The following is a 13,455-nucleotide window of genomic DNA, read 5'->3' as shown; positions in this document are numbered from 1 at the left end:
TCTCTACGTGATTAGATTCTCATTGTTGAAGACTCTGGTTAGTCCAATATGATGCAATGCCATTCACTTGGAAATGTTAAGTCATCCCTTACTGTATTTTTTTACTTTTATTTTTGTTGCAGGGGCCATAAAGATAAAATATTTGTAGTGAAGTGTAATCCACATCACGTAGACAAACTTGTCACAGTTGGGATGAAGCACATCAAATTTTGGCAGCAAACAGGTACTATATTGAGTATTTTCTATTTAATTTATTTGAGACCGTGTATATTTTCAATAGAAGAACATCAAGTTCTCGGTTTAAAAATTTGTTTTACTTCAACACCAATTTTCTAGTTACCAAAATACTAAAGGGGTGAAAACCTACCTCTGAATCAGTACTCCTTTTACGCGCTCTCAGATTTTTTTTCTCTGTTTTTTATGTCTAGGTTATTTTTGTAGTAATTAAATAGATGTGCATTGCTGTTTGCCAAATTCTGTTACAGGAGTTTGAATTAAGCAGATCTTTGCAATAAAAGTGGTATATTTTGAACTAAGATCTGCCCTTGTGCACTATGTTTGTAGCACTGCTATTATCTACTGTGGCTCAGGCAACCACAAGAGGTGATGGGGTGAAGACATTGGTCCTTCACTGCACTATGGCTACAAACCAAAATGTGAAGAGACTTAGTAGTGTTTGTATTGCAGGTGGAGGCTTTACATCAAAACGAGGAACATTTGGAACTACCGGGAAGCTGGAAACGATGATGAGTGTTTCATATGGGCGAATCGAAGATCTGGTGTTCTCCGGCGCTGCTACTGGAGACATTTACATCTGGAAGGACACTCTGTTGCTTAAGACAGTGAAAGCCCATGACGGGCCTGTATTTGCCATGCATGCCTTGGATAAGGTATTTGTCGTCTGATGTGATCCATTCATCTTTGCTATTTTTGTTGCAATGCTGGATTTTAGAAATACATAACTAACAAGGCAAAATATATTCTTGATGGCACTTTAAATGAGGTTGGGGCAAAGTTTTGTCACCTGAAATCCACTGGCAATTTGAAGATGTTTATAATGGTGTATGCTTTTTGAGAATAGTTTCAACTTTAAAAGTATAGTATGAAAACAATATTAGCTTTTATATATTGAGGTCAGTGAAGATCCCTGTGGCTCAGTCTTTTCTGGCCCTAATTGATTGTTCCTACCTTTTCCATCAATTTTTCTATTTGATCTTGGCACTCTATCTTCTAAACATCCTCTCCACTCATGTTTTTGCTGGTTAGTTATTTATGCTGTGTTTTGCACTCACTTGGCGTAGATAAAGAGAATCTACCAAGTGAATTAATCAAAGGATTCGTCCCTGTGCATTATTAGAATTCCGTTTGAAGCATCTGTTAAGTCTGTTGAAGAAGCTTAAGGACAGAGCACATATTTTTCCATAGCTTATTTCCACTTGCAGAAAAATGTTATAGTCCAGCGTTACTATTTCCAGTAGTTCGTACTCCATGTGGTTCTAAGTCTTTATAACCCTAGAAAAGCAACACTCTACATCTCCTCCCCTTTTTTGTTCCTTATATGTATAGGCTCCAATATTTTTAATTGGAGACATGAATAACGTGCATTTGGACACATGTTTTTAAATACTAATGTATGAGTGCTGACTTTTGTATGTGTTTTCATCCTATGATCATACAGGGGTTTGTAACTGGTGGAAAGGACGGAATCGTGGCACTTTGGGATGATATGTTTGAAAGATGTCTGAAGACGTATGCTATTAAGAGAACAGCACTCTCTTCTAGTTCTAAAGGTATTCTTTTTCAGTGTGTTCTACTTAGGACTATGTGCATGGAGGCTTGTGAAATGGCAGTAATAGGTGTCGAATCTCACCAGAACACGAAGGGGACAGTAATACACCACTTACTGCTCTGTGCTGGAACTTTCTGGTTTGATTGATCAAAGTTGTATTTCACACATTTAGAGTTTCTTCTGCCATTTCCTTCTGTATTCCATGACATTTGGCTTTGTTTGCGCTGAAGAAATGATTTGAAAAGGGAATGTCCCAGAATGTGAGTCTGGCTGTTCCCAAACCTGTTTGTGGCAGCTGGCATCCCCAGCTGGCCTGACGTCCCAGGGTGACTCCGGAGCTGGGAAGATGGGGAAATGCTATTAGTACCTCCCCAGGGGTCGGTCTGGAAGTCTGTGAAGTGATATTCACAGATAATCGCAGAATTAGTGCCCATGGTGCTGGAGCATCTGAACCCCTTATACACTGTCACTGGTAAAGCAGTAAAATATCAATCTTTATATCAGCACAATACAGACTGGCACAAACTTCCCTCCTTTGCACTAGTAATTAAATCCACAGGTTGTCCAGTAGTTGGTCAGGCCAGTGTATCTCAAGTTTCCCCATTTAAAACAGATTTTAATTATAAATTAAGAAGCTGTATAAACTATAGGTGGTACTAGGCTCTTTTTGGTTTCACAATAAAAGCCTAAAATGAGTATCTTTGTGTTCTTCAGGTTTGCTTTTAGAAGACAATCCCTCTATTCGAGCCATCAGCCTGGGACATGGCCATATACTAGTGGGAACTAAAAATGGAGAGATACTCGAAATTGATAAAAGCGGCCCTATGACTCTACTTGTTCAGGTACTCTATGGATCTTCCATATCAAAACATTCCTTGTAGAAATACAAGATTTTCCCAGTTTTCTTTCTGCACTCATTAGTTCCTGTTGGCCACCATTCCTTTCCTTGCTCAGGTAGAAGTTGGTGCTTTCTTACGTAAGTGGCTTGGAGATTCTCAAGTTCAAAGGCTGACAAGACCTTTATGCATATTTTTAGACATTTATTTTAGGACCCAACATAAAAATGAAATTGAAGAGCAATGTCTATATGCTAATTCTAATGTCTATATGTAGAAAATTGTATATATCATTTACTGAGTTATACTTTGTCAAGTTTTTACTTTGTGTTTTCTATAACTGACTAAATCAACATCGTTTTTTACAAAAATATTGTTTCTTCTGTATTTTTCTTTCCAGTTATTCCTGATCACATAAAGTATCTTTCCAATTTGTATTGCGGGCTGACAGCCTTACTAACCTAAATGGGTGAAGTTGTCTTTTATAAACTGTTTTGCTCATTCACTAGTTTGGAATTGCAGTCTCATCCTACCATAGTTTCCTTCACATGAACAGTAAGGTTGTGAGATAGTAAAATTACCTTAAAATTACCAGCTTGCTGTGAGTTTTCTGGTAAAGAGAAGTGGTATAGTTGTCATCCACCTTAAATTACGTGCTTGTACACATCGATTTGAGCCAAAACAGAACATACATAAGGCGTAATTAATATGTCATGACAGTTCCTCCCGATTTTCTTTTAATGGTATTTTTCCACTGCAACAAAATGCCGGTTAGCAAACTGAAATACAGATTGAGACCAGTAAGAAATGGTTTCCCTTGAAATGCAGTTCCAGCAAGCTGGCTGCAAGTCAAGGGAGGACAAAGAGCAGGAGAGTGGTTAAATAGTTTGAAAACTGAGTTCTGAGAGAATATTTGAAGAACTAAGTATGTGTATGTTGGGTAAACAAGTTTTCTGGCGTCTAAAAAATTATATAAACCTTGAAGACAGATCGGCCTGTATTAGGACTCAGGATAAAGTCTGGTTTGGGGCATAGCTGTTGCCTCTTCATTTTGAGTCTGGATGAGAGAGCACTGGTAGAACAGGAATTACAGCTAGTAACAGTGGGGGAAACTAAGGAAGAGTGTATTTTAAATGATTATCAGAGCAAAAAGACCAAACATTCCTGTCTCTTTGAATGTGGAAGATGTTTTAGCGGAGATGATGGCGGCCTTACTGCCTGAGCCTTGTAAAAGGAGGCAGGGCAAGTGCTAGGACATATTACACGAACCCACATGCATTATTTTCTCTTGTGTTAAATGATTTCCTTTAGGGACATATGGAAGGAGAAGTCTGGGGCTTGGCAGCTCATCCCCTCCTGCCCGTGTGTGCGACAGTGAGTGATGATAAAACCCTGCGGATCTGGGAACTGTCATCCCAGCACCGCATGCTGGCAGTGAGGAAGCTCAAAAAAGGTAATTCCGAGGTGGCCTGCACTGTGGCGGTAACGATGATCCTGCTCTATTTCTGTAACTGTGCCGTGTGTGCTTTCACTGTGTGTCACTGACGTTAATTAGGCAGGAAGAGGACACAGTCATTAAGAAACTGGAAGCATAGGAAGTAAATTGTCTTTGGCATGTGTCAAGTCTATGAGAAGGGTAGAAAGAAAAAAGATTATAATCTATTGTAATGAATAATAAGAAAAAGAACTAACCATAGCCCACCTGTCACATATTTGTTTTAATATATAACAAATCTATTTTAAAAGTATATACTTGATGTAAAAACCTTTCAGTTGCAGTTTACTGCTAGTTTTCTCCATCTCAGGTTTCCTTTTTGTTTCGAAGGTGGCCGATGCTGTGCCTTTTCTCCTGACGGGAAAGCCTTGGCCGTGGGGCTGAATGACGGGAGTTTTCTGGTGGTAAATGCCGACACTGTTGAAGACATGGTCTCTTTTCACCACAGGAAGGAAATGATCTCAGACATAAAGTTTTCACGAGGTATAAGCAGATGATAAGGTGAAAGGGCATTGTTTGTCTTGGAGTTTATTTTTCTCCTCTAGACAAAAGATTGAATGTTCAGAAGGTAGAATAGCTTTATATGTGCTCCATGCAGTTAAATGGTTAACAATTCTGTATTGGTGGGTGCAATGGTATAGTGGGGCCCACCCCTAACTGGTGCCTTCAGATGCGCTACAGTAGCAAAAATGCATAACAATAATAATGATACCATGTACAGCTTCAGTAACCTCGGTGTCTCTTCTTTACAGAATCAGGAAAGTACCTGGCTGTGGCTTCCCATGATAATTTTGTAGATATTTACAATGTGCTCACCAGCAAAAGAGTTGGCATTTGTAAAGGTGCCTCCAGCTATATCACACACATTGACTGGGACTCAAGAGGTAAAATGCTTGACCAGAGAGACAGCTTTAAAATGTCTATAAAACAGAATATCGGAAAACTGTTCTCCTACCAGTTCCTGAGATAAACTGTAACTACTAATGCAAGTGATTTTTCAACATGAAGCACCATATGGGTTCAGTGCAGTTGTATTTGTTGGTGGAATTCGTTCTCATTTGTAGCGTTTGTACCAGTCTGTGGTACTTCACTGCTGACAATATATGACTAAAACAGCTCTTATGAACATAATTTTGCTTTTTTTGCCTTGTTCTTTTTAGAGTTTTGTGGTGTGTGGCACATTTTTCTTTTCCAATTTCCTTTCTTCTCTGCTGAGCATGACATGGCCATTGGTGCAATGAACTTAGAGAGCGTTATTGTCACAAGCAGTTAAAGTCTAGCAGGATCGATATCGAGCTTGTGCAAATAATCCTTCTGGAGCTAATGTGATTGAGTGTGGAGCCACCTGTGTGTCTGAGCCCTGCTCCCCTGGTGCAGAAGGGCAGAATCCTACCGCAGGCCCTTAGTGCATTGCTTGTCAGGTTTTAACTTTCTGCAGAGCTGTTTTGCCAAACTGTTGTATAAATTGTTAGCATACACATTGGTGGTGCTTGTTTTGTTGGCTTTTTTGCTTGATTGGTTTTTTACTTTCCATTGTCATGGTGATGAAAACACAAGCAAAATATTTCTTATCAGAAGAAAGTGATTTGCTGCAAGACACAATTTTTAAGGTGGTTGGATGGTATTTAAAATACTCTGCAGTGAATCAGGAGTTCGGGCTTCTTGTGACAGTGATTGCAAGCATCTATTTTCCTTTTGCTATGAGTAACTCTGGAGAATTTCTTAGCTTAGCCTCAGAAATCTCTTCATTTAATCAAAAGAAAGTTCATAATATTCATAATAATGAATAAGATTCCTAACAAACTTTTATTTTGCTTCCAGGAAAGTTATTGCAAGTCAATTCTGGTGCCAAAGAACAACTATTTTTTGAAGCGCCAAGGGGGAAAAGGCATGTTATAAGAATTGCTGAGGTACAAATTCTGCTTACTGGATTTCTTCCCGTGAAAGTTATTTTTATGAACTGTTGAAAATTAGCATATTTTGTTTTCAAATGGTACATGTTTTCCTTTTAAACTACTGTATTTACAGTGGTTAGAATTAGAATTATTGAGTTATTCTGTATGGCACATTTCCTAGCACTTGTAAATGGTAGAACTTGCAAGTTTCTGTTTGTATCTCTATTTTTATTTGTTTAGTAGCAGTCATTTGCCATTATCTCCTTTCCTGGGCAGTCACCCACTTTCTGTGTAATCAGTGTGCACACAGCTTATAAAGCATCTGTAAGGACTATGGCCTGGCTTTTAAGGATATTGCTATTTGTGACACATAATTCTTCCACAAAATCGCCAAAGTGGAGCACCTCAGAAAATCTGTAGGGAGAATTGTATCCAAGTCATACTTGACCTTGGGAAAGTGGGCCGTTTAAAGTTCTAAGCCCTCTGATGTGCATACACAGATGGAAACACTGAACAGCTTCTAAAAACACTAAAAAAATTAATATCAAACATAGACAAATATATGCATGAAACCAGTGTGTATTTAGTATGTATTAAGATGACTTCTTTTGGGGAAATTTTGATTGCAGATAGAGAAGATTGAGTGGGACACCTGGACATGTGTTCTGGGTCCTACTTGTGAAGGAATTTGGCCCATGCACAGCGATGTCACCGTTGTGAACGCCGCTAGTCTGACAAAAGATGGGACGCTTTTGGCTACAGGAGATGATTTTGGTTTTGTGAAGCTTTTTTCCTATCCGGTAAAGGTAAGAAGTGTACTTATTTCTGTATTTAGAAACTGCGCAATAAGGGAATTAAGGAGGGCACTGTTTGCAATATGTCAGACTGCTAATGTGCGAATTCTTTGTGCTACAGGGCCAACATGCAAAATTCAAGAAGTACGTGGGTCACAGCGCACAGGTAACCAACGTGCGGTGGTTGCACAATGATTCTGTGCTGCTGACTGTAGGTGGTGCTGACACAGCTCTCATGATCTGGACCAGAGAATTTTTGGGCATTCAGGAGAGTAAGCTGGTGGATAGTGAAGAATCAGACACAGACGCAGAAGAAGATGGAGGTAAAAAGGATTGTGTAAAACACGTCTTTAATTTAGTCTGAATTCCACAGAGACTCACACAGGCATTTAACTTGAAGTGGGCAAGAAACTTCCACGTGCTAAAGATCAGTGTAGGGAGAGCTTGGCAGGATTTGTTTCCTTTTATTGGTGCAGATCTTGTTTTCTACTCTTTCACTATGAAACAGGGTAGTTTGTTTTATATTGTGTTTTCTTTTCCTAAGGTTATGATAGTGATGTTGCAAGAGAAAAAGCAATTGACTATACCACTAAGATCTATGCAGTAAGCATCCGAGAAATGGAAGGGACAAAACCACATCAACAGCTGAAGGAAGTTTCAGCGGAAGAGAGGTATGTCACACAAAGGCATTGGTTTCCAAATGTGCATTGCATTCTACTGAATCTCTTCTCATTCAACTATAATTAGCCCTTAGAAATGAGATAGGAATATTAAATTTCTCAAGGTAACACATTAAATGGTGTTTACAAGGTACAATGTGTTAATGTGATGGAGAAAAAAATATATATGTGAAGTAAAACACCTGTGAGTGTTGCGTTCTCCTCTGCTGTTCACATAAGCAGTTATAGCCTTTCCTATAGCATGTGTAGCTGTACATATGTCTGCAGCAGGGTGTTTGTGATAGGGTGAGCTTGTAAATACTTTGTAGTTAAGGCTTGTGGTGAAGTTTTCATTGAAAGATTTTCAGTTGCTTATAATTGTGTTGGGTTGTTACTGTTAAAGCTGAAATTTGCCATAGTACGTGTTGGCCTTAGGCTGAATTATTCTGAAAACTTTAGCTGGAAGGAGAAGAGTATCGGAGAGGAAAGAAAAGAGGTAAGAGCTGAGCACAGAGGGTCGGATCCAGTGAAACACACACCCGGGGGTTTGGCTGAGTAAAAACTGTTAATTGGTTCTTTGAACAAACATGTAACATGTAATTACATTCAACAGATTAAGGTCTAAGGTACTTGTACTTGACTACTGAAAATTAGTGGCAACTTTTGAGATTTTTGGCTTTAAATCTCCTTGGTGTCCTGGTTTGGAAAACACCAAATGGAGTTACTAACACTTCCTAATCTTATGCAGACCTTTGTAAAATTAATTAGTTTCTGTTTTTAAAGCTCTCAAAGAAGGCAGTGCTGAACATGATGGACAGAAGGTAGTAATTAGTGATTTTGCACTTGCTATTGGACTAGGAGCACAAATGTTGGCTGTGAAAGATGAGAAGGAAAATGTTGCACCCCCTTTTTTCACCACAAAGTTTTGATGAAAACGTGTAGCTGGCACATGAAGTAACAAGTGCCAATGGTACAGTGGCCAGATGTTTTGCACCATAAAGCCTCGTACCTTCCAGCTGCTTTATTCTGCTTTGATGGTGCAAAAGCAACTGTAGAGTGAGTTTAATTGACCAGTTAAGCTAGGCTTACAATTGGTTTGTACTAGTGACTTAGCAACAATCTGAGCATCAGCATCAGTCTCTTCTGCAGCTTTTCAGCACTATTTTCAGCCAAGGAGTGAAAATCACCACAGTCCCTTGGGTCCCCAGGAACTTTCCTTCTCTTTTCTTTCATGTACGTGACTGTACATGAACATAGCACCCTGTGGCCTATCTGAAAGAATAATCTATCCCTTAACACGCTCTAGACTGAAGAGAGCAAAAAGGAAGGTTTTAACATTCTCCGTATCTTTTTTCTTCTTACTGTCTCTATGCAATCAACAGTTTCATACTTCATTTTAAAATAGCGTGAAAATAAACCCTTGTAACTGTCCTTTCCATCTTTCTGCTAAAGCCATAGACAGCTCTTCTACACATTTTTAATATGTCTTTATTCAGTTACAACTGCTTCAATTTAATCACAACTTTGGTATTTGGAATTAGCTGTTCTGATAAATTTGTGAACAGATCCCATACTTTTCATATATAGCTTTGTACATTCACTTCCCTTTCTTCATTGCAATAATATAAATGGCTAGTATTTAAAGCCAGTTGTTAGAGATTTCGGACTCTGGCCGGTCTCTTCCAGGCAGGTACATGGGGCAACTCGTAGTCTTGTGAGGGGGGAGGTTGTCTGGAGGAAATCCTCCAGATCCAAAGTCTTTCCTGTTTGTAATTGTGCCGTATGTCTGTATGAAGGCCTCAAGATTGTGCGTTTGATGGGGTTTGTGCACTGAGATTGGTAACGTACTGTGTAGATATTGAAAATTATGTTGCGAGCTGGAGAGCTCCAAGTTAGAAGTGGTGAGTTCATCCCAAGACCTGAAAAACTGCTGCTCCACTTCACTGCAAAACGCGATGAGGGTCTAACAAGAAGCAGTGTCCTCCTTGCTGTATTTTCATTGTGTGTCTGAGAAAGGAAACATTGTGACTTCTTCATAGGTGTAGTGGGTAGAAACCCAGAATTAAACAAAGTAAGTTTAAATTAAGAAAAGGGGGTGGAAAAGAGAGAAAACACAGCTTTGAGCTCAAGGAAGAGAGGAGGAATGCTGAGCTGCTGCTTGGGGCAAGGACAATAAGCTCTCTGTGTTTTGGGAGGTGAATTGTTGCTGAACAAGTTATTTCTGTGCTCAAAGGTACTGTGTGACACCCAGGAGACAGTTTTGCTTCAAGAAGATGGCTGGTTTATTTTCCTTTTTGCTGTAGCTACCTTTCCACTTTTCTAACCTTTGCGTTTGCTAGAATGAGCTTGCAGGGCTCTCTGCTTCTGTCATATTGAGAGTGGTGAATCTGGAAAAACTCAGAGTATGTTCTCTCTCTAGAAACAGCAAATCACTGTACAATTCAGGAGAGTCTGATCTGGGAACGGTGACCTGTCTCCTCAGACAGTTGCAGCTATCTGGCCAAGGGCTGATGCAGGCAGCACCAGGTTAGCGGGGAAGGCTTTGCAACAAACACCCCCCTTCCTGAAAGGAACCAGCAATTCACAATTGACTCGGCCCTAATTAATACAACGACTTAACTCTACTTTTTTTTGTCAAAAGAGAGGAGAAACAATTCTTGGCCCCTCTCTCCCCCATGATGGGAAAGACAGTAGGAGGTGAGATTTGACATAAAACCCGACGCAAGATAACAGTGAGTTAGAGCAGCTGCCCCGCGTCCTCTGCTGCTGCACAGCGTGTGCTCTGTGCCCAGCGCAGTCCGGCAAGATGAAAGGGAAATGAGTGTTACACTGAGCTTCTCCACAGCTCCAGAGTACTGAGCCTCTAAGCAAACTGGACAGAGAAATATAATTATTACAAAGGGAAAAAAAATTACATATGACAAACTTGGGGATAATATTAAGGGTTTTCCTTAGCAAATAAAATGAAAGCCCTTTATCAGTTCTTATTTTCCTGTCTTATTTATTTGTCTAATGAAAATAATGATGATTCTGCAGATATCTTGGAGGAACATAGAAGTTACGCGATAGATTTTACTTGCAGGATTTGAAATAAATCTTGGTCTGGTATTTTCATGGAGGAGCCAAGATTTACTGACTCTGTCAGCGGTTACAGCTTTAGGATGGAAAAATAACAGGAGAGATGGGCCTGAGGAACAGTTTTTAAATGTCTTGTATTAGCTGGTGCATTGGGTCACGTTGTGCTGCGTGTCCGAAAAGGGCTTCCTTTTGAACTGGCAAAGAATTTATACAAGGAAAACAAGCTTGTTACTAATACAGATTTTCATTTTGCATTCTCCTAGCCGCTAACACCTATGTTTGCAGCTTTCATTTAGTTTGATTTGCGTGACTCCACATAAACTGACAACTCCTGTAATAAACCTGTTGACAGAAAACCATTTAAAGCAGGTTGAATGTGTAGAAAACAAAAAGCAGCATGAGCATGTTTGTCTAGTTTTCTGTCTTCTTACCCTACAGGCTTGTCTCGTTCTCGGTGAGCTACCTGTCTCGGAACCTGTTCTCAGTGGGGTTATTGCGCATCATTTGTAATCATGTGTTCTGCTAAAGACAAAGAAGTTAAAGAAGGTTAAGAAGTTGGATTTTCTCTCCTCAAATATTATTCTTTTGATTATTTATTTCTTTAAAAAAAGCATGAGCTGAATTATATAAGCTTTCAAAATAGCCCCACAAGTGGCAAGTACAAGCCTTTGTACCATAAAGTGCATTATTAGACATATGATTACAGAATTTGCTCGTACACTTTTACATGCGCACAAGCTTTGGATGTGAATCTGTGTTGTATTTGTGTGTAGGTGGGAACTGTTCAAAATGTATATGGAAAAACACCTCTCTTGGATGGAGAAAACTTGGGGCTTAATTCAGCAAAACCCTCCTGTTTGAGAATGAGTGGCGTCCTTTGGAATATTCCCTTTTGCTTTCTCGACAGCGCTATGTCAAGTTACTGCATCCTCAGTGTGCTTGGCAGCATGCTGGTTGTGTCACCGCTGTCCCCAAGGCTCGCACGCGTTGTGACGGATGTTGCTGGAGTCCCTCTGAGCGCAGAGTCCATCCTTCCTCTCCCTGGTCACACGCAGCTGCCCCAGAGCTCTCGGCCATTTGTGTGACACTTTGAGCGGGTGTGGAATTGAGGGATGCCGATGCTGCCGTAACGCACAGCATCTTCCCAGCATTGCTCTCTTGCAACTCGAGTGCTCTCTGCACAGAGGTTGATGCGAAATATTCAGCTTGTTGTGAGGATTGTTGTGTAGGTTGGAGCCTGGGAAGGAGTCTGTGTTCCTTGAAGGTGGCTTTGGCAAAGGCAGCGGAGGGATCCCCCAGCCAGCACCGTCTGCCCAGACGTTATGGACAGCACATCCCGGCGCAATAGCGCCAGCCTGTTTGAAATAGGTGTTCAGAATAACAGCTTTACGAGGGGTTTAGAACTATAAACTTAGTAAAAAATAAAGGCCTTCAGATTTCATTCAGAACTGATTATCTGCTTGTTTCCCATTTGGAGACTGAACTAGAATGACATGTGAATGCAATGACTTCATAAAATAGGAAAATGGTTATCACCACCCTATTTTCTGCAATATCTTTATTTTTGTTTTAGAGTGCATCAGCATACATGTGAAATCATAAATATTGTAACCCTGCTAAGGCTTTTTCAATGGTACGCTTTTAAAAAATAATTTAGATTGCAATTAATGTTTCCCCCTAGTTTTGTTTCAGCTTTGCTTTGATTGACTGTATGAGAGAGTGGGATGTTTTCACATTAATACTATTCTTTTTTGTCGTCTTGTGTTATCTACAAAATGTAAAGGAAGAGTAACGGCGGGAACAATTGTGTGTAAAACTCCTATGTGTGCCGGGATGGGAAAATCCAAGGGCTTAGAATTCACAAAATCTTTTAATCGCTTCTTAAAGCTCTGGAGTTTTGCAGCAGTTTTAGGGCCCTTGGGAAGTGTACTTTGAAAAGCTGCTTTTGCATTTGTGCTGCGATGAACAGTACGCTTTTTTCAACCTTGGATTTTTAATTGTCCTGTCCAAACCAAGCTACCAGTAGTGGATGGTCTTACCGCTCTTTGAACCTTGCTTTCTTTTCTTGGGAGCAGTGCTGCCCCTTTGTGCTTTTGTGCAGCACCCGAGCAGGTTCCCTGTCCGCCAGCAGCCGTCTGAACGCGCACACAGACCCCGTGTGCACCCTCCTCTCTCCCATTTGTGCGGGGCCAGCCCGTCGCCTTCCCAGTGTCAGGACATTTCATCATCTGTCCCTGCTCCAAACCTCCTTGTTTGTCGCTTTCCTGCAACGTTGTTTCTGCAAATCCAATTCTGTTCCCATTGGTCTCAGAACAGAGTATTCATGTTCTCGCCAGTTTAGTACTGATGCAGACAGCATCTCTCATTAAAGAGCGATTACGCCATGTGCTCCTAAAACATGAGTTGGTTATTCTTGGCGTATAGAATTTATCGTAACAATTTTTAGTCTCCTTTTTCTCTCCTTTATTTTCCATCTGAATGGATCTAACATTTTTCCCCTTGCTTTTCCCCTGTTCTCTCAGATCCCCTCTCTTTGCCCGCAGGTGCCCCGCTCTGCCAGCCCCATTCCCCCTTGCCCCTGCCCAGCTCTGGGTTGGCTGGGTGCTGCCTGCTCACCCCCCATGGTTCGGGCTCCTCTCCTGCTCCTGGCTCTTGGCTGTCTCAGCTTTTGCTCAGGGCAGAGGGAAGGAATTGTCACTTGCACTTTTTCACATTTCTGCGTGAAGACCCATAAAGAGAGTGGGTGAGATTCTGTCAGTTTAAATCATGAGCTGGCTCACTGATTTATAACCGTGTGTACTTGTGTAAGCAGATCATACAGGTAAATGCTAGTCACAGAAATGTTATTTGCTGTGTTCAGAGTATCTAAAGAACTGAAAGCCCTTTAATGTCTGACTGTGTCTTATCTT

The 13,455-nt window shown here is 40.5% G+C and overlaps 1 protein-coding gene across 4 annotated transcripts in view; it reads left to right on the top strand.

Annotated features, from left to right (window-relative positions):
• Positions 1–13,455, top strand: part of EML6 (EMAP like 6) — a 91,464-nt gene that overhangs the window by 61,100 nt on the left and 16,909 nt on the right. For all 4 annotated transcript variants that reach the window (XM_065059953.1, XM_065059954.1, XM_065059955.1 and 1 more), the window contains 11 exons: positions 123–223; positions 688–890; positions 1,679–1,790; positions 2,504–2,631; positions 3,937–4,078; positions 4,451–4,603; positions 4,873–5,004; positions 5,942–6,030; positions 6,645–6,821; positions 6,931–7,132; positions 7,354–7,480. In XM_065059953.1, coding sequence (XP_064916025.1) covers positions 123–223; positions 688–890; positions 1,679–1,790; positions 2,504–2,631; positions 3,937–4,078; positions 4,451–4,603; positions 4,873–5,004; positions 5,942–6,030; positions 6,645–6,821; positions 6,931–7,132; positions 7,354–7,480 — 1,566 coding nt within the window. The remainder of the gene's footprint in view (positions 1–122; positions 224–687; positions 891–1,678; positions 1,791–2,503; positions 2,632–3,936; positions 4,079–4,450; positions 4,604–4,872; positions 5,005–5,941; positions 6,031–6,644; positions 6,822–6,930; positions 7,133–7,353; positions 7,481–13,455) is intronic.

The sequence above is a fragment of the Columba livia genome, chromosome 3, assembly GCF_036013475.1.
Source record: "Columba livia isolate bColLiv1 breed racing homer chromosome 3, bColLiv1.pat.W.v2, whole genome shotgun sequence".
NCBI classification, from domain to species: domain Eukaryota; kingdom Metazoa; phylum Chordata; class Aves; order Columbiformes; family Columbidae; genus Columba; species Columba livia.
This window is presented reverse-complemented; position numbering and strand designations above follow the sequence as displayed.